We start from the raw sequence: 22,290 nt of genomic DNA, 5'->3' as shown, positions 1-22,290 counted from the left end.
AAGGATCCTTCTTGGAAATATCTTTGAAGGAAACCAAAAAAATAAAAAACTTAGGATAAAATCACTCTTCAAAATCTCGGAAGCTTTAAAGTATTGTCTATTTTATTAATTTTTAAAATCTTTCAAAAAGTTAGAATAAAATCAGTTTTGCAAGTTAGGAAATATTGACAGAGGCGTAACACAGATCTGAGGAATCTTGAAGAAAGACTTGGGTAATTGAGATGTTGAAGGTAATAAATTGACAGGATTATAGAGATTCATATTTATTGACCAGGAAATGTTGCCACATATGCCATGAGGAAAGCAGATTATTAAATCGTGTGCATATTCTGATACCATTTGGTTAAAAATAAAGAAAAAAATAAATTAGTAGTTTAATTTTGGGTGGTGTCATCATGGCTAATTTCTTTCCACGTTGACTGAAATGTCTTCAATAAATTTGTATAACTTTTAAAATTAGAAGAAAACAATACTCTAGTTTTAGGGGAAAATGGACAATTGGGGAGCCATTTATTGAATCTTAACTGTAAATGTTTTTCATTTTAAGATTTTTGATAGCGGAAATTATTTTTATTACTCTATAAATCCCTAAGTGCGTTTAGTAAATACAATAGTAATAGCCCCAGAAGTAGTTCTAGGATCTTTTTCAAGTTAGAACAACAGAAGGAATCATAGGATAATTTCTTGGGTAAGTGGACCAGAGCACTAAGGTCTAGGTAGAAAGAGACTTATGAGTACATTTCACTGAATACTGTTTTGTCTGGCTTGTTTGTTTTTTGTTTATTTGGGGTTTTTTTGTTTTTGTTTTTTTGAACATGTGTCAGTTACTCTCAATTACCTGTATGTACACTTGAGTTTCTTTCTTTTTAAAATTCTAATACAAAATTAGGATTGTATTTTATATACCAGGTGGAAAGGAGAGAAGTAATTTTGTGTTCAAGAGGATGTAAAAATCCACCATTTCTCATATAGATAGGAATGGTACTCATGGATATTTATTTAAAATATTTGGAATAAGGCTTATGAGCACATGACTGAAGACTGTATCCAGTACCATGTGGGTATACATTAGGAAATGCAGGACTTAGTGAAACAGAAGCTTCCCGAGGTTTAAAAGGGAGTTTTAGCAAAGGTTGGAAAGAGAAAATCATGGATGGAGCCCTTTCCCAGGAAAATAGTGGTGTTCAAAGGGATGTAGGGCTTTGTACATTCATTTAGATGAAGTGAAAAGTCAGTGGAGGGAATATCTAGAGGGTAACCAAAACAGAGACTTATAGGTAATGCATGCTTCCCCAAAGGGTTGACCTGTATGTCGGATTCACTTTTTCTTCTGTCCTTTTCACACTGAGCTACATTATTAATGCATCCATCTGAGTGGCTGCCCAGTTCTGCTACAGTGTCCATCCTATAAAGATGAATTGAGAGTGAGTGGGGGATGTCTCTGCTGTAAGTGATGTGTAAAACTACACATATCCTTCCCAGGCCATTGGCTGGAGCCACTGAGTGCGAATGTGGATTTAAGTACCTGGGGAGTGGTGGGCATCTTGCCCTCCCCTCGATCCTCACACACAGAGGCTCGTCTGATGGAGGAATAGTCTACAGTTCTAGCTGTGTTTAAGACCAGAGCAAAGAGACGGAGGGAGTGAAATCATAGTTTTACCTACCCCACTGTGCATTGTGATTATAGACATATACAGTATACTGTTATGGCTTGCTTCCATCGTAATTACAGACTCAGTAAAATTGTTTTATCAATATCCTCTTCCGTCTGCCACCACACCGCCTTACGTGCTTGTACCTCCTGCCCTTTCTGATGGCACAGACATACAGGACCAATGATTCCCACAAGACATGTTTCATCTGTATCCTTGAACACTGCCTGGTAGCAAAGTAAAGCTTTGCAAGATGATTCACAGAGGTTAATCTGCCCCTTTACAGCCAAGCAGACTGCTCCCTTAATGTCTGCAATATTGCAATAAAATAATGCTTGGTCTAGTCGAAGACATTGGCAAATCAGTGAGTTTCTTTAATCTCAATAAAGCATAGTGATCTCTCTAAGCTCATAAATAATGATCCCTATCCTAATTTTGACTTGACTCAGTATAAAGGAACAATTCCTCTCATTTAAAAATCAATTGAACACGGTGAAGAGGGAAGTGTGTTTTGGGATTTGAATTTGTATTTGGTTTAATAAGACTTTTTGTGCAACATAAATGGAATGTGAAAGTTCCCCAGTTTCACGTGGCACACCACTAAGTACTTTGCTCCCTAAATTTGTCTGTCTTTGTAATTGTTTCATCCTGCTGGGAAATGCCATTTGGGACCTAATTTCTTTTCCCAGGTCCTCAGTTTTGTCATTTGCGCATAAAATGTACTAAATTTGCCCCCATGCGGAAGAAATATTGGCCATTTTAGAGTACTAACACTTTCTTTTCACCTTTTATGTGGTACTGATTCCTCCCAATACCTTATAATTTAACTTAATTCATTGCTACTGTGCGCAAAACCCAACAAATGGAAAGAATACTGCACACAAACATAAACGTGAATGTGGATAATTTTACCATCGTGTCATTCATTGATAGGGGACCTGACTCTGGTGAGAACTGTACACACCAAACCATGTATACTAAAGTGAATGAAAATATGCCGTTTTGCATATGCTCATCTAACAACCCCTATGTGTAAAAGCACCCTCCATTGTGTTTACATTTCTTTACCTACCCTATAAACTCCCTGACAGGAAGAACCATGATAGAGTATCTTAGAGTTTGTTGCAGCATCTAGCCTGCCATGTCCCTTGAGCATAGTAGATGTTTAGGAAATTAAACAGTAATAATAATAATGGGAAAGTCACATCATGGTTCCAAAGTGTTCCTCATAATAGCTAAATCCTATTCCAGATTATTAGTGTTTCTGGCACTAGAATATCAGAATATTTAAGTAATTAAGCTCAAACATTAGAGGAATGTACTGAAGCAATGTAATGGATAGTATATAATGGACATTGTTACTCATCTGCCTCTATTTGTTAAGTGTCTGAGGTCTGCAGCCCTTTGTATAGGAACCTCATATGCTGTCCTTTACTATAAAGGACCAGTCCATCCTATTTTGCAAAGATGTTTCAAAGCATAGGTGATTTCAGATTTTAATAGATTAGATTTTTTTGTTTTGTTTTTTTGTTTTTCCCCTCAAAATTAGCACACTTGTCTCTGGCTTTTTCATTCTAGCAGGATTTGTCCTTTGCCTTTATTTTCCGCACATCAAAGTTAGGCCATATTGCTATTGTATTGGTTTCTCTGTTGTTATACACTTGCTTCATTATAATGGTCACCCACAGGACAGGGATGCGAAAGAAGATCCTGGAAAAATGACTGGGTTTTCATGTTAGTTTGGTTTTATAAGTGTCAAAGCAAATAACTAATTAGTGCTGTCGTTCAACTACCTTCTTTGATCACATAATGCAGAGAACTAAGAAATCCAATAGTAAGAGAAGGCCTTCAAGTAGTAATTCAGCAAATCAGGGATGCAAGAGAACTCCAGCAAAAATACAAAGTCATGGAGGCGGTCCACCAGACTTCTTGGAAGCCTGCAAACCACGCCTCCCTTCCTGCAGGCCCCCTAAACCTCCCTGCAACTCAGTGTTTTTTTTTTTGCTCTGAGCCCAGACAATAACCACAGAATATTGCAAAGCTGAAAACAAAGGAGGGGGCATTTATGGAAAGGCAATTCTTAACTGTCTCCAACTGCTAAAAATTTGAGTAGAACTTCAGTTGAACGTGTAATTCCTAGACAAAGTGTTCTCTTATTCCGTTTCAAAATTGCATTTGACGCACAGCTGGATTGTCTTTGAAAGAAGTTGGGTGTTACATTAAGCCATCTGTGTTTCAAGTGGGCTTTTATGACAGTCATTCTGAAAAGGAAGAGCCATGCAAATGTTGTGAAATGTAATGTGCAGTTACATTTTGAGAGCAAATCTCCCTGGGCTGCGTAGGTGCCACCAGGAATCTGAAGCTGGAGTTCTGGTTTTATCCCCACCCCCTGCTGCCCCACCCTACACACTCACACACACACACATACACACACACACACACACACACACACACACAGAAGAACAATTCCAATGTCGGTAAATAAGTAAGCATTTTAAATAGACAATTTAAGGAGTCAGTGGCAACACTGAAATATAAAATAAGCTGTTAAAGGTGGTAAAGAAACATTTAACAAAATGGGAATGGGTTGTCACACGGTAGTCCAGTCGAGTGGCGAAGGTCACAGAGAAAAAGCTGCTATAAATGTGCTGAAGAAAACCAAACCAGAAACCTCTATGCAATACCATTGTTTGGAGAATTATGTTACAATTTCTAAATATAGGTAAGTACATATACAGAGGGTGCCAAAAAATGTATACACATTTTAAGAAGGGAAAGCTGTATTAAAATTGTAATAATATATACCAATAACAAAAGATGAATACCAGTCACGTTTGACTTCTGCAATTACAAGAGGTGCTCAGAGTGGTTACCATCCGCATCCAGACACTTCTGATGATGGTGAAGTATTGCTTGTGCAACGTTAACCAAAGTGTCATACATACTTGTATACATTATATGTGTATGTTTTTTTTCTATAAAGTCGCCAGGCCTGTAGTGCGATAAAAATAGCAGAACTTTAAACTAACACACAAAGTTTAAAACATTTCAGGAAATCATTGATTATATCTGCCAATGGATTGAGTGTATTTGGTGAATGACCTAATTAGTTAGCATGGAGTTTGTTCTTTCTCACTGGCCTGCTTTCCGCTAATTGCAGAGCTGCTGGCCTTCTCCCCCCAACAAGGGAGAAAAACAAGGATGGGGTGTGTGGAGGAAACAGTGACATTCAGTTTTAATTCATTTGAACCTGCTGCCAAGCTTAATTATATAATTGAAGGAGTGAGACCAATGGGGCTTCCAGCCACTTGGTCTGGGGTTTCTGATGGTTACCAGTCATGGGTGTTTTATCAAGGATTTTAGCAGTTACCGTAAAGCATTATTAGCTGGAGCTGAACTAATCTCCCTACCCTGCCCCTCACCAGATGTAGCTGCAGAGGTTCCTGTTCCCAGACTTGATTATTTGTCATTAAGGAAAGCAAATTGAAACCAAATTGAAATCGCTTTCTTCCTTAGTAAATGCATCATTATTCTTAGAGGGCAGCTTCGGATTTCGTTTTGTTTTCCTCTGATTGTGATGTAGTATATGCTGTCACATAAAACTCAGGAATGTGATGTTTATTTCTAGAATCACTGTGTTCTTCAGGGTTGCTTGAGACATTTTTAACCTCTGAACTTTCATTTTAATTAGTGAAAGCGAGTATGTATGAAAAAACACAGAAGTCGGTGAACTATTTCAGGGCTGGTGGCTTTATTCTTTATTTATAGCTTTGTTTCTCTCAGTCTTGGCTCCCTTGTTGGTGTGGAGCCTTCAGGAGAGGAGATACATTGTACGAAGGGGGCCATTCTCGTTCTTTCCTGGCATGATGGCTCCTTAGAAATACACTCTTCTCAGAGTTCCCCCATTCCTTCCTCGATTCAGAGAAAGCAGAGTTTGTCTCATGCCTCACAGAGATTTCTTCTGTTTGGATTGGAGTTCAGCCCTGGAGATCAGCATCGTAATTTTGTAATATCCTGTGCAACATTTGCTGGGTGGAAGGAGAAGGAGGAAGCCAGAGAGAAGGAGCCTCACTGGAGGAGAGGTCAAGAGTCATGAAATCCGGGGTTACTTTTCTGGGTGGCAGCATGGCTGAACCAGAATCATGACCACTTAACATTTATATTGTTCTTTACAGTGAAAATATGTGTTAACGGACATTTTTATCAGTTAATCTCCACTCTGGTCCCGTAAAATAAGTTAGCATCTTTTAAACATGCTTTCAATTAAGTTCGACAAATATTTGTTAAGCACAGGCTGTGTGTTAGGGACTGTCATGGTAACTGAGAATAGACAAAGAAATAACACCTGGTCACGAGGAGTTCTTTTTTTTTTTTGCCTTCCACACTGTTCGAAAGGAATAGTCCCTCTTTTAGCAAAAGGCAACACTTCATATATGTTCTCAATCCCCTCACCCCTTCACCTACTCAGGAATATTATTATAGAAATTACCCTTTGCCCCCTGAAGTTTCATCTCTTTCTTTCAGCTTGCTCTTTCTTATTGACATTCACAAATGCCAAGAACAGTCCCTTGGAAGGTGCAACAAATAAATATTTGTTGAATAACTTACTTGAATAAATACTTAGTAGTTCTCTACCCTGGCTTTCCACTGAAATCAGCTGGGAATAGACCTACACACCCACACGTGCACACACACACATATGTGTGTGTAAACAGGTGGGCCACATTCCCAAAAATATTGATTTAATTTTCTTGGGGGTGAGTCCTGGGCACTGGTACTTGTTTTTAGCTCCCAAAGTGATTCTAGTGTGTAGCTAAGGTAGAAAACCATAGCATTTTCTATCTTAAAACAAACACAAACAACTCATTAGATTTGATATCCCCCTCTAGCTAAAGCTGTCTATTAATTCTCCATCCCAGCCAAGATTGTGGCAGAGAGTCCTGTAAACCGTCTCTGTAACTCGTCATCTTTCTCTCATTCTTCAGCGACTTAGGCAGGCTCCAGTCCCCACCGCTTGCCTGAAGCACATCACAGTAATGACTTCCCTGGTCCTAAACACACTGAAAATGAAGGCATTGTGAAGCTCGCATCTTCTCCATACTCTCAGTAGCATTTCGTACAGTTGCTCTCTCTCTCTCTTTGAGCACTTTCTTACCTTGGCTTTGAGACATCATATTCCCTTTTTATTTCCTTCCTCTCCGATTCTCCTTCTGCCACCTTTGCAATCTCATTTTTTTTTTTTTTTTTTTTTTCATCTGACACCTAAATGCTGAGGCTGTTCAAGTTCTGAACCTGGGCCCTTTGTTTGTATTTACACGGAGCATTTTTTTTTCTATATCCATCTCTGTAAACAATATCTTTATGCTGTTGCTCTCCTAACATATATTTCCAATCCTATTCCCTCTTCTGTGCACCAGCCTAAAACTCCAGCTCCCACTTTGCATTTTTACTTAGATGTCTCATAAGCATTTCTGCTTCAACATGTCTCAAACTGATACTTTAACGTTCCCTCTCTCTTGTTGGATCCTTCTCCAGTCTCCCCATTTCAGTAAATCACATTTCCACCCACACACTGACTTATGCCAAGAAAGAATAGTAATAATCCATGTCCTCTGTATCTCCTTTATTCCCAACCCTGTCAATCTTTTACCAAGTCCTATTAATTACACCTCCAACATATAATTCCAATCTTCCATTTCATCCCATTTCATTTCATTAACAGCTGCCATTTGCCTGTAAGTCACTTGCTGATTCCACTCTTGTTGTCTTCCTCCTCCACCACCATTCAATTCTCTAGGAAAAGCCAGTTAGAGTGACAGATTCAGAAATGCAGGTCATTCCATGCCACTGCTTCCTGAAGAATTTCAATAATAAACAATCAATAGTTAGATTCTATATTATATGCTCTCATTTTCTTTGAAGGAAGACATGCCATTTTGTAATTATAGATTTATTTGTATAGTTATTTACTTTACATCCATCTCCCAACTCTACTGTAAGCTGCATAAGAATGGGAACTAGGACTACTTTATTCACTGCTCTATATCCTGTGTCTGGCAAAGCCCCTGAAACACATTTCATTCTTGAACGGAAGGGGCTTGGAAGTAGATGAGAAAGATGGACCAAAGCATGAGGTGCAAGAGGGTGCCTTGACATACCTCACTTAGCCAGTTCTGCTGAGAACTCAACCATTCCGTTAATAAATATACTGACTAAACAAGCTGGATTGAATCCTTTCATGGAATTGGTTTATTCCATGCCCTAACTTTAAAATCCAAAAAAATTTCAAGAATTTCACTCTCTCCATGGTGGGCTCGGGGAGCTATCAGAAATAGTTCTCACAGTGAGGTTATAAAGCTGTTGATTTTCTGGTATATTTGGGAAGGGCAAGTACAGACATAGTTTCAAATCCTGGGTGTGCCAGTTAAGTAGCTTGTGATTCTATATCGTCTCGCCTGAGCCTCAGTTTCTTCATGTACACACAGGAATGTGCATGAAGACCATAGTACATGCAACTATTACCATTTCATCAGATGTCAACATGTCCACCACCCAGCACAATATCAAGCATGTAGGAGATAATGTCTACGTTTTCACTTTACTTTCCATTCCCCCTAATTCTGATGCTTGACTTATTTTGTTCTCCCCCCACCCCCCCTTTTTCTTTCTGCCTTTTTTCCCCCTCTGTCTTACGAACCTTAGTGGGTGGTCATGCTCATATTACTCACATAGTTTGAATTTTGTGGGAAGAGAAGAATTAGCAGTACTTAAAGAGCAGACCTCCTTTTAGATTAGAAATACAAACTTGACAGCTACTCTGCCCAGCTTTTCAAGAGCATTTTATGGTACACTGCTGGGTAACAAGTTCATTTTAGGATAACATGCTGGGAGGGAAAAACACAAGAAGGGATTCGAGGGGAGAAAATTAAACAGTTAATTAAAAGAAACAGCTTGGTAATTGAATTCCCTTGTGCATTTCTTCAGTTGTTTGGAGGGGAGGGTCACAGTGTATGGTTAGTAGGTTTGCCTTTGTCGCTCACCTCAAAACTTCTAAATGAGAACTGTTAAGAGTACAGGCAAATACCCAGCTAACAGATGAGAAGAGGTGCAGGATACATATGGGATTTTTAGACGTGCCCAGCAAAGCTGCTCTCATAGCATTACTGGGCATTTTAAATATTCTTCACGGCTTCCTTTACTGTTAGGCTAAGTCCTGGACTCATATCAGCTGTTTTATTGGTATGTGAAATCCCTTTTTCATTTATTCTGTTTTACTGGCTATTTATTTGTCCTCACTCTGTACACACACACACACACACACACACACACACACACACACACACAGAGGCACACAGTCATTGAAGAGTACAGGCAACTCTTCTGCCGTTTTCCAATTGTACTCAAGCAACATGTAACTTGGGTGTTTTAAAATTATTTACTTATTTTAAAATATGTTCTTTATTTTTAAAAGAAGTTTAAATATTTGCCTCATTATTCTTTATCACAGATCACTTTGGAGTCAGAATATTTGTTTTAAGATGTTTTTGACAAAGATAAGGTCCCGTAATGAATTAGCATGGCCTTAGGAATCAACTAGAACTAAGTTCAAACGGTAACTCTCATCCACAACCTTTATTTATTCACACATTCAACATGTGTTTATTGAATGCCTACTGTGTGCCAGGCACTGCAGTGGTCGCTGCTGATATCTTTATGCAAGTCTATCAAGGCTTTTATTAACTTTCTTGAGATTTTGAGCATTAACTTTAGAGGGAAACTCTTTTTCAAAACATTTTTCAGCATTCTGTGTTCCTTATTTTTGCAGCAAATCCATTGAAGAAAGTAGAACATGGTTAAATCATGGTGTACCTTACTCACAAATTAGCCTCAGTCGAGTTGATGATCACACACCCACTCCCCAAAGCAATCTCTAGAAAATAAGGCTTACTATTTTATGTTTAATGATATTGTGGTAATTTTCTGGATATGGTAAGGGCCATAAATGGAGAGCCTTTATGTTCAGCCAGGGTTGTGAACGCAAGTTCGACCACAAATATACATCCCATCAGTATGATAGAGATGCAACTTTGTGAGTACTAAAGAGGAGTTTTGTCTTTTCACAGGTTACGGTTTTGTGGATTTCGACAGTCCCGCAGCTGCACAGAAAGCAGTAGCGTCCCTCAAGGCAAATGGTGTTCAGGCACAGATGGCCAAGGTAAGGCTGCTGATCAGATCTGTGTGTTTCTTTTGTGATCAAATATTTCTCCATGGCTGTGAGCTGAGCTGAATCATAATTGGAGTTTGCAACACTCTGAATTATATTTACTTGTGAGGGAAAATATGAAACTCCAGCATAAGTTGGGCTTGGAAGAATCTGGCTGGTTTATTTCATTGTTTCTTTGCATATATTTATGAATGTGCTCTTTTGTTACAGTAGCCTCATTAGTGATTTAAGAACACTTATGAAATACTCTGTGTTGCCTGAAAAAGGGGTGCGTGTGTGTGTGTGTCTGTCTGTCTGTCTAGGACTTTCACTAGTAAACAGTGTTAGAGCAGTACAGTTCTAAGCAAGTTGTCTTTGATAAACAGTGCTAAAAATTTGCTCACTCTCATGTTGGGGAGAGCTGATTGCTAAATGATGAAATTGTTGGACCTGTGCGGGGAAATGAGCTTAACCAAAGTATGTGTTGTCTCTATTGCGAGAATTTCACTTTGGCCTTTATAGAGTTTTTCTAGATAATAATTTCCTACATAGCAATAATTTTCAAAAAAAATTTTTCAGTACTCATTTATTGGTATATGCAGCAAGTAGTCTGGAAATTCCTATTTGAAATTATAATACATTTTCATATTCAAGAAAATAAATAAAATGATTTCTAATAGTTTTGTATACTGATTGCAGCAGTACTTAAGAACCTACAGGTGTGATAAGATGACAGAATTCTACACACATATTGTACCAATATCAATTTCTTTGTTTGATATGGTACCACAATTACATAATATGTAATCTTGGGAAAATTGGGTAAAGGGTACATGGGAACTCTCTATATGATCTTTGCAAATGTCTGTAAATATATGATTATTTACAAATAAAAAGTTAAAAAAATAATTTATAACATAGGGAAGCTTGGTACATACTTGCTTTAAACTAAGGGTCGTTTTGTATTTGTTCACATGCATTTTAAGTTTTTAAATGTTTTTATTACTATTACTTGAATGTATCTCCAGTTCTCAAAAGTTATGTAGAAGAGACAGCAGATCTTGAAATCCTGATCTAATGCATTTATACCTTATTCATGTGTACACTTACCCTTACCTATTCCTCTAACAACCGAATGATGTAATGAGGAAATCGTCATATTTTCAGTCATTTGGATTTTGTTCATTGGTAATATTCTCTGATAACATTTTCTAGTTTCAACCTCCGATAATCAGAAGTGGGGTATTTGTTGTTCTGTATCTTCATTTGTCTTCTAGGAAGCCGATATCACCCGTATCTGTTAACCTTTTGTTGTGGGTCACGTCACAGATAGATTACTTTGATGGACTCATTGCCCTTTATGACTCATTAATTGTTTTTCAAGGTGGTATAAATTAGAATTTGAATTCTTTCAGCTGTGTAATATATTCCTCATCAGGACTGTGCCTGGAAGCTTTGAATTTGGTCATGGACTAAGATTGATGAGGTTAATATTTTTAATTAATGGGGATATTATGTACATCTTGGTTTAAAGGTTACTTGGCAAAGAATTGTTACTTGGCAACTTAAATAACGACTTACACCTAGGAAACAAGTCATAAACTATAGTTGTTAGGTATATGCAACATATAAAAGTTGAACTTGGACTGAAAGGGAACACCTATTGACAAAAATGATTATAAAAGTACTTATAAAATTGTTATTGGAATGTATTTGATCTATTCTATTGACAAACTCCCAAATTTTGGAAAGTACTAGATTGTGGTTGTTTAGAAATAATGAATACAATGTGCATAGTCTCTACTGTTTGAAATATTTAACATATATATGTGTGTGTGTGTGTGTGTGTGTGTGTGTGTGTTATGCACACTGAAATGTTTAACGTATATATATATGATGCACACACACAGATATATTTATTGGATAAAAATCACTACCATCTTGCACAACAGGAAAAGAAAGTTGGCACTGATTCTATAACTACGGAGGAGCCATTATAAATATTTTCCCTCTGTTTCTGAGCATTATTCTACACAAGGAATCTGTGTCTTTCTCACTCTGTCTTGCACACACCCCAATCACTGACATCTCAACTAGACAGGAGGTTATCAAATGGAAAATACTCCAAAGAGCTTCTAAAAAAATCATTTATTATAGCTAGCATTTTGGTCCTTAGCTCGTGCCCAATGTACAGAGTAAGGGGATTCCAATTGGAATGTTTAAAGGCACTTTTTATTTTATTTTATTTCTGGAGTTACTGAATGATTTCAACCTTATCACGTCTGCTTTCTGTGGAATAAATTCTTAGTTCCCCTTTCTCACAAGCTTTGAATCTAAAGCCCAGAGCTTTCGACCCACATCTGCTTACTGGAAAACTTTCAGCAGTAAATGACTCTGTAATTTAACTACCCAGAAGCAAATAAATACCCTCCCTTTGACAATGAAATGGAACAAGCTTGACCACCTGTATTAGCAGATTTCTCACTGAGCTATTGGATTTCAAGGCACTTTTTCCCTTTGTCCTGGTGATAACTGTTATTTATTATCATATAAATGTGCAGTCTGCAGGGTGTGTGAAACTTGTACTATATTTTCTGCCATTTAAGTGTCTGCTGAATTGTCCCCTGCATCCTTGTTCTTTCTTATCAATAATCTGCTATGCAGGTTGTGATGCCACATTTTAACAACTCTGGGATTTTAAAGCAAAAATGCTGCAAATAATCTAGATTCCCAGTGGAAACCTGGAGTGAACATGAAACTTTCCAAGTGAATCGCTTTATTTAGCTCACTTGCTTCAATGTGTGCATATGAAAAATTCAACTAATTTGTCAACTAAGAGGAATTAAACAATAAATCACCCAGTAAGTGGTAATTGATTAATAATGTGTAACCATTAGCACAGACTAACATTTTCTGTATACTTGCTCCTCTGCCAAAAAGGGTTTTTAGGGATCAAAGGACATGTTTGTTTTAGGAAAACAGATTTAAAATGTTTTAGTAATACATAGTGGTTAAGAGCATAGGTTTGGAGGGAGATAAACTTGGCCTTGAATCCTGGCTCTGATACTACCTGTCTATGTGTGACCTTGGCTATGTTATTTAAATATCTCTCAGAGTCTCTAATAACAATACTTAGGTTATGGAACTGCTGTGAGAATTAATACTAAAAAGAAAATACACGAAGAATTTAGCATAGTGCTTAGATTACACTAAAATTCAATAAATGTTAATTATTCAATAAATATTGTTATGCATTAAATTCACATTTGTTCCTGAACCTTCTATGTCCTAATCTATGTTTTAAGTGTTATGTTACTATGGAACAGTTTCTTGATAAATACAATAAATAGTATAAATCAATAAACATTTTTATTGATGGCTAAGTGCCAAGCTGTTTGCTAGGTATTAGAAAATCAAGATTGAATAAAGCTTCTTCCTTATTCTGAATTTTTAATATTGAATTTAGTCTATCTCCTGGGATTGCTATAGCTCTGGATTAAGAATGTGAGCTGTTACTTTTTTTGCCAAGCCCAAGGTATTTAGAAGAAGTTATTGGCTAAGGAATATGTCTCTGTATGCTTAAAAAGAAGAGAGCTGTGAAAACCTGCTGACAATAGCCTAACCTTGTAGGTGTTTATTATACTCATTACAAGACAGCCACAGATAGCAGTGTAGGGCAAATGCTTTGGGGTAGCATCAGAATGAAGGCTGCTCTACCACTTTTTTTTTTTAATTGGCTTTCATCTATACGTATTTACATATTGATTTCTAACGTTCCAGCTATCGTATTCCCATTTCAGCCAGGAAAAAGGAAAGGACAAAATACTAAAGGATCATTCTGTCCGATTCTCTCCTTTTAAAAGCTTTCTCAGAAATTTACGTTTACATATTAATGGCCAAAACTGAGTCCTATGGTTTTCTCCTTAGCTGCAAGAGAATCTGGAACAATGAATAATTCGGCTTCTTTGCCTCTAGTAGAGAAAATTAAGAATAGTTTATCTTTTTGTCTATCCAACATCAGTAACGCCATTTTCCTCATTTATACGTTATGGGTGGCATGCATTCATTCATTCCCCAAAGGATCCTACCAAAAAGCCTCATCTTTTAATCATATCTATATTCCATCATTTCCAACAGTCTCAGACAGACACAGTTGTACCTCATGGCTTAGCAACCGATAACTTCAAAAGACAAGTTATCTGTCTGAACTCCTACAATGTAGAATGATAGAGACACAACATGATACATGAAACTAAAGGAAGACTACTAAAGGGAAATAAGTGGAAAACACAGATTGCTTATACATCCTATTGGGCAGGGATAATATTCTATCTTTTTCAGTGCAATAAGATATATATATGCCACATTTGACTTCTACAATTACATGAGGTGCTCATGTAATTACATGAGGTAACATGACGTTGTTACCATCAGTGTAATTTTAATAGAGATTTTTCCTTTCTTTAAATGTGTATACATTTTTATTAGATATATATATATATATATATAGTTTGTTTGTCATCCATGGGGATGTCCCTTGCCCATTATTCCCCATCACTTCATTGAGGCCTCACTGGAGGACTTTACAACTTTAGAAGCTGAGTTTTCCTGGATGTAAATTTAGAGGCTCTGGGACAGCTCTAAAGGTTGCACAATCACCAATTATACCAGCAAAGTCTTGAACTACTTAAAGCTTAGCAGACCTCTTTCTTATTAGCTTTCTGGCAATTCCAAGCAGAAGTAAACAGAACATCTCTCTCTCTAGATGAATGTCCCACAAAGCAGGAGTCACCCTTTCCCAGGGCCTTTAGAAAAGGTTTCATCACGGCTGCTACTAGGACTGTCGTTCTAATTACCAAAGGTGATTCACCACATTGTGGGACATGTACAATAAATCAAAGTTCAGTGATCACAAAAGAGACCACATGTCCAAGAGAATGTCAAGTATATCAGGGATAATATAAAAATATTGTGTCAGCAATGGCTAATACAAAAATACCATGTCAACCATGGCAGAGAATCAGACTGGAACCAAAGGGAAGGAATTCTTTCCTATAAATCAATGACCTTAATACTAGTTCTCTTTGGGAAAAAAAATCGAAATGAATAGATTTTTTTTCACTTGATACTGGAAGAAATAAAAAGTGAAAAATTAATGCCTATAGGAAAATACATTCTACAAATCAAATATGTATTTGCATGCAATTAATTAAAAAATACATCACCTCAGTGGTTCATACATAACCCTAACAGTTATATTCTAGTAGTAGGATTTTTATTAATGAAAGGAGTACCTACTACAAAGAATATTCTAGAAAAAAAATTTTAAAGGTCATAACATGGCTTCATAAAGCCCTATAACGTGGCTTGTTGTCAACATTCCAGGTTCTATCAGTCAGACTCTTAAGGTCTAAGGCAATATTAACAGCCTCTGCTTTTACCATTATGGTATATGAGAGTAGACAGGCTATTTACTGTCCATGGGTCACTACAGTGGGGTGGGTCTACTGGTAAACTAGCCAAACCAAGGAAGCTTCTCAAAGGCTCTCTTGCAGGAAGGAGAGAGACATTGTTCAAGGGCAGCTTCAGGAGATGACAGGGAACATGTTACTTTGTGAGACTAGGTGGAAAACTCAATCAATATGTTATACAATGATGGGCACATGCTGTCTGGGGATTCTACTATCCCAAGAATAACCTGTCCAGGTGTTTGTATGTTGGTTTGTTTTGCAACAAGATCAAATGATTAGAGAAGCCTATATACTATCATTTATCTATATCCCAAAATATTTCCCAGCAGGATAAAGCTATAGCTTGGAATTGAGTTAGGATTCTTTTTCATTCTCCTAGTTTCTCAACACATCTGTGTTGAAAGCCTTCTACGAAGATTGTTCTTTGCTCTGACTATATAGCATTGAACCAAAGTTTTATGAAGATCAAATTCTACCGGTGAAAGGCAGAAAATAAACAGGGATACATGTAACATGTTAAGTAGTAAGAAGTGGTTCAGACAATTAAAACAGGTTGGGGATACACTAAATACTAGAAAATGAGGATGATGGTTGAAAGTCAGGCCGGCATGTGGTTTAGATAGAGTGCTCAGGGAGTCTCTGATGAGGTGACATTTGAACAAAAAACAAAACGAGATGAAGAGAGCAAGCTATAATATATTTAAGAGATTGTTATGAAAATGTCCACAATAATTCAAATTAGAGCAGACTTTTTAGTGAGCTAACATGTTTGGGTTTTGTGATCATCTGTATTCTATACCTTCTTTTTAAGAATAGAAGAGTTGCATACCCCACCATCACTTCCTTCTTTATTTTTTGTTGGAGTTTTCTAGTTTCAAATTATTCTAAGGTGCATTTCTCTGAATATGTTTTTCACATCAACCAAATTCTAATTGAGTCAGTAAATATTTTCTTTCAATATTTAACTTTAAATTATGTCATTCTATTGTACGTGGGTTCTAAGATAGGACAAGATATCCAGCACTGCTGTTATGGAATGAATATTAAATAACTAATTCCAAAGAACGGAAGTCCCATATTGGTTTTAACACCGTTTATTACTCTTGGATGACTGATGCGATGCAATGAAAACCTTGCTCTATCTCATTTCCTAAAATGAGGTTGAGTCACGTGTTCCTATAGAACAGTAGAACATCTTTAACAAACATCAAGTATTACTTTCCTCATGACTGAGATTTTTGAAGTTTTCAGTACAAGAAATACTAGTGGACGGTCTTTTATAGACCTGTAAAGTATTTGTGAATGTCTGCTTTGTTGGCTATGTCATCTTGGCTCATTTGCCTTTTCTGATCCTAATGCTGAATGCAGGGATTCAAAACCCAGTATTGAAATTGTCAGGGGTTGATCTTAATCCTATTTGTTAATTGTTTGAAATTTCTGAAGCATGATCCTCTGAAGTTAAATATTGGTATTAGCTTCTACAAAATGATTTACATAATCTGCTTGTGGGTAATACCCCTTGCTTCTGCAAGGCCTCCACTATCCTCTTAAGTGAAATGGTGGGTATGTTCTCTAATACAATTTCCTGCTTCCCTAGCATTTGATAAAAACAAAGTCAACAAAAAATTTACCTTCATTTCTGTCATAAGTTGGAGTCTCTATACGGTGACCAGATACTTTTTTACTCAAGGATATGTGTGGAACACAAATTTTCCTCAATTTTGCAAGAAATACTAACTCTTTCATCTTACCTCTCTGAAGGGAATGCGTCCACAGGCTAATCTCAATCAATACCTCATTTCTTGATATACTGTGGAGAAACCTAATAATGAATAAGCTTTGTTCATGGCTTTAATAATTTGTTCTTTAAGTTGAAGGGAGCAGATCCTTTCTCTGGTCACATTGTTGTGAATTGAGGGGGTCTAATTATATGCATCACTTTGTCCAATGTAGGTTCTAATCCCATTGAAAAAGACAAAGGAGTACATCAAAATAAGAAAACTATTAATTGAATTGTTATATTAGGAAATGGTGGCATATGTTTATGAGGAAAATTAATCTTTTAGTGCCGAATGCCAAAATTGGATCTATCAATTGAGTCACAGCAGGTGCTGGGGAAATATGGGCCTCCCTGCAAAGGGATAAGTGGCTAGTCTTATCACAAGACCTAGAAGAAAAAAGTGAATGTGCTGTCTGCTGGCAGATAGATTCCAAGGAGAAGGGAGAGAGCATGCTTGCTCAGTTCTTGCTCTCAAACTCACAAGTCAGGAAATCATTACTCCTCCCACTTGGGAGTATTAAACAAGTGGACAAGTAAGAAAAGTGCCAGGAGAGTTACACTGATAGCCTGCCATAAGAAAACACAGTGAGAAGGGATGGAAGCTTCCCTGTCCATTACTAGCCAAACCTAATTGCTTTCTGGATCTTAGTTTGTACTGTAACTAAAAGAAAATGATTGGATGACTTGGAGTGTTAGAATTATATTTTATATGCGTCATTCTTAATGGTTTAACATTCTAGCCTGGAGAGGCAAGGAACCATACAAGAAGATGTAGGGGGTAAAGGAAATTACATTTGAGTACCTAGTCTATGCTAGGGAATAAGGTAAATGTTTTTATAATTATTATTCCATGCAATCCTTGCTAGGATCCTATGAAATAGGTATGGTTCCCAACTTACAGATGAAGAAACAGAGAATAACCCAAGTTTAAAAAGGCTGACGCCTGGATTTCAACCCAAACCTATATGGTCCCAAAGCCTTGATCTTTCCAAGGAAATAATAAGGCTGCTAATGTTGTTCTCCAGTCTCTTTAGTGGTGCTTGGCTATTTGGGTTTTTTCTTTTTTTTTTTAACCTAGCTTTATTGAAATACAATTGACATATAGCATTGTGTGTGTTCAAGGTATACGAGGTGACAATTTGATACACTTATTATATATTGCAAAATGATTATGACAAAAGGGTTAGTTAACACCTCAATCTCCTGACATAATTACCATTTTCTTTTTGTGGGGAGAATATTTGAGATCTACTCTCTGACCAAATTTCAAGTACTAATATATTGCTAATTAGAGTCACCACATTGTACATTAGATCTCCAGAATTTATTCATCTTATAACTGGGAGTTTGTAAACTTTGACCAGTATCTCCACATTTTCCCCCATCCCAGCCCCTGGCAACCACCATTTTGTTTCGTTTTTGTGAGTTTAGCTTTGTAAGAGTCCACATATAAGTGAAAACATACCATATTTGTCAACTCTGTCTTATTTCACTTAGTATAATGCCCTCAAGCTCTATCCATGTTGTCTCATGACAGGATTTCCTTCCTTCTCATGGGTGAATAATATTACATTGTGTATATACACCACATCTTCTTTACCCATTCAGCCATAGATGGACAATTAGGTTGTTTTTATATCTTGGGTATTATAAATAATGCTTCAATGATTATGGAATTGCAGATATTTCTTTGTGATCCTATTTTCATTTCCTTTGGATATACTCATATATCCAGAAATGGGATTACACCATCCTATGGTAGTTCTATTTTCAGTTTTTGAGGAACCTTTGTATTATTTTCCATAATGACTACAAAACTACATTTTCAAGAGGCTTCCCTTTTTTCCACAATCTTGCCAACACTTGTTATCTCATCTCTTTTATGATACCATTCTAATAGGTGTGAGATAATATCTCACGGTGGTCTTGATTTGCACTTCCCTGATAATTAGTGATGTCAAATAAAGTATCTTTGCATGTACCTGTTGTCCATTTCTATGTCTTCTTTGGAAAAAAATATCTATTCAGTTCTTTTGCCATTTTTTAATCAAATATTTTTGTTTGTTTGTTTTTTGCTACTAAGTTGTATGAATTGCTTATATCTAGATGGATAGATAGATAGATAGATAGATATTTTTAATACTTATTAGATAAATGGTTTGTAAATGCCATTTATCCCATTCCCAGGTTAGTTTTTCATTTTTCATTTTTTTAAAAATTGTTTTGTGGTGCAAAAGCTTTTCTAGTTGAATGTTGTCCCACTTACTTCTTTCTATGTTTTTTCTTGGGCTTTAGGTGTCATATAAAAAAAATTGTTGCTAAAATTAATGTCAAGGAGCTTTTTCTTTATGTTTACTTCTAGGAGTTTTGTGGTTTTAGGACTTATATTTCAGTCTTTCATCTGTTTCAAGTTAATTTTTCAGAGTGGTGTAAAATAGGACTCCAATTTTATTCTTCTGCATGCAATTATCCAATTTTCCTAACACCATTTATTGAAGAAACTATTCTTTTCCCTGATGAGTATTCTTGACTCCCTTGTCAGATACTACTTGGTTTATTTGTAGGCTCTAAATTCTGTTCTATTGGTCTATCTGTGTATTTTTATGCAAGTACCATACTGTTTTGATTACTACATCTTTGTAAAATAGTTTTAAATCAGAAATGTCCTTTTTCAGGATTATTCTGCATATTTGGTGGTCTTCTGTGGTTCCATACAAATGTTGTGATTGTTTTTCTATTTCTGTTAAAAATATCATTGGAATATTCATAAGATTGAATTGCATTAAATCTATTAATTGCTTTGTGTACTATGGATATTTTAACAATATTAATTCTTCCAAGCTGTGAAGAAGGTATAATGTTTCATTTGTTTGTATATCCTTTGATACTGTTCATCAAAGTCTTACTGTTTTTAGTGTCCACAAAGCTTTCATTTCCTTGATTAAATTTATTACTTTTTGTTTGTTTGTTTGTGTTTGTTTGTTTGTTTAATGCTATTGTGAATGGGATTGTTTTTCTTATTTCTTTTTCAGATAGTTTGTTGTCATTGTATAGGAGTGCAATTAATTTCTGTATGTTGATTTTTCTATCCTTCCACTTTACTGAAATTGCATATTAGTTCAAACAATTTGGTATTCTCTATGTAAAATTATATCAACTACAGACGATTTTACTTCTTGTTTTTCAATTGGGATGCCTTTTATTTTTTTCTTTCCTAATTACTCTGACTAGGATTTCCAATATTATGTTGAATAGGACTGATGAGAGTGCCCTGATTTGTCTTATCCCTGATCTTAGAGAAAGAACTTTCAGCTTTTCCCCATAAGTATGATGTCATTTGTGAGTTTATCATACATTGCCTTTGTTATGCTGAGGTATGTTTCTTCTGTATTCAATTTGTTGAGAGTTCATATCATAACAAGATGTTGTATTTTGTCAAATGCTTTTTTTCTAAATCTATTCAGATCATATGATTTTTATCTTTCATTCTACTAATGTGATATATCATATTTATTGACTTGTATATGTTGCACCATTCTTACATCCCAGAGATAAATCCCATTTGATTATGATGGATGATCCTTTTAATGTGCTATTGAATTTTATTGCTAATATTTTATTGAGAACTTTTGCATTTATATTAATGAGGGACATTAGCCTGTAGTATTATTTCCATGTAGTATCTTTATGAGCTTGTTATTAGGGTAATTCTGGCTTAGTAAAATGAGTTTGAGAGTGCTTCCTCCTCTCAAATTTTTGGGCGATTTGAGAAGGATTGCTGTTAATTTTTCTCTAGATATTTGAGAGAATTCACAAGGAAATCATCTGGCCCTGGGCTTTTCCGTGTTGGGAGGTTTTTGATTACTGATCCAATATCCTTACCAGTGATTGGTTTATTCAGATTTTCTATACATTTAAGATTCAGTCTTGGAAAGTGTATGTTTCTAGCATTTTATCTATTTATTCTATGTTATCCAATGTATTGGCATATAATTATTATGATGTTTTTATTTCTGGCAAGTTATAAATGCCATCTTTCATTTATGATTTTATTTATTTGAGGTCTGTCTTTTATTTTTAGTGAATTTTGTTTAGCTTTTCAAAAAACAGCCTAGTTTCATTGATCTTATTTTTATTATTTTTTTTGGACTCCATTTCATTTATCTCTGCTTTGATCTTTGTTATTTTTTTCTTTGTACTAACTCTGAGCTTATTTTGTTCTTCTTTTTCTAGTTCCCTGAAGTATAAAGTTAGACTGTTTATTTAAGATCTTTCTTTTTTCTTAACGTAGGTGTTTATTGCTATAAACTTCTCTCTTAGAACTGCTTTTGCTGCTTCCGATAAATTTCAGTATGTTGTGTTTCCATTTTTGTTTGTTTCAAAATATTTCTTTTAATTTCCCTTTTAATTTCTTCTCTGACCCATTGGTTGTTCAGAAGTGTGTTGTTTAATTTCCACATACTTGTGAATTTTCCAGTTTTCCTTCTGTTATTGATTTGTAGTTTCATAACATTGTGGTTGGAAAATACTTGGTATGATTTCAATCTCCTTAAATTTGCTTAGACTTATTTTGTGACCTATCATATGATCTATCCTGGAGAATGTTTTGTGTGCACTTGAGAAGAATGTGTGTTCTGTTGCTGCTCAATAGAATGTTCTGTATATGTCTGGTGGGTGCATTTTGTTTAACATATAGTTTAATTCCAATGTTCCCTCATTGATTTTCTGTCTGGATGGTTTACCCATTGTTGTAAGTGTGGTAATGAAGTTTTCTACTACTATTATATTGTGTCTATTTCTCCTTTCAGATCTGTTAACATGTCCTTAATATATTTAGGTACCTCAATGTTGACTGCATATATATTTATGCTTGTTATATCTTATGAATTGATCTCTTTATCGTTATATAATGACATTCTATGTCTCTTGTTTTGTTTTTAGCTTAAAGTTTACTTTGTCTGATACAAGTATAGCTATCCCTCTTTTGGTTTCCGTTTGCATCGAATAACTTTTTCCATCTCTTCAATTTGAGTATGTGTGAGCCTTTAAAGCTGAAGTGAGTCTCTTGTAGGCAACATACAGCTGAGTCTTATTTTTCAATCCATCCAGCCACTTTATGCCTTTTGACTCAATAATTTAATCTATTACCGTTAAAATAATTTTTGATAGGTAAGGACTTACTAA

At 35.9% G+C, this 22,290-nt stretch overlaps 1 protein-coding gene across 15 annotated transcripts in view; it reads left to right on the top strand.

Moving 5' to 3' along the window:
• Window positions 1–22,290, top strand: part of RBMS3 (RNA binding motif single stranded interacting protein 3) — a 1,228,141-nt gene that overhangs the window by 846,428 nt on the left and 359,423 nt on the right. For all 15 annotated transcript variants that reach the window (XM_088798298.1, XM_088798292.1, XM_088798297.1 and 12 more), the window contains one exon: window positions 9,776–9,867. In XM_088798298.1, the coding sequence (XP_088654424.1) occupies window positions 9,776–9,867 (92 nt within the window). The remainder of the gene's footprint in view (window positions 1–9,775; window positions 9,868–22,290) is intronic.

Source organism: Rhinolophus sinicus, chromosome 5 (assembly GCF_057876585.1).
Source record: "Rhinolophus sinicus isolate RSI-liver-muscle chromosome 5, RSI-T2T, whole genome shotgun sequence".
Taxonomy (NCBI): Eukaryota; Metazoa; Chordata; class Mammalia; order Chiroptera; family Rhinolophidae; genus Rhinolophus; species Rhinolophus sinicus.
Note: the sequence above shows the minus strand (reverse complement) of the source record. Positions and strands in the feature narration are given on the sequence as shown.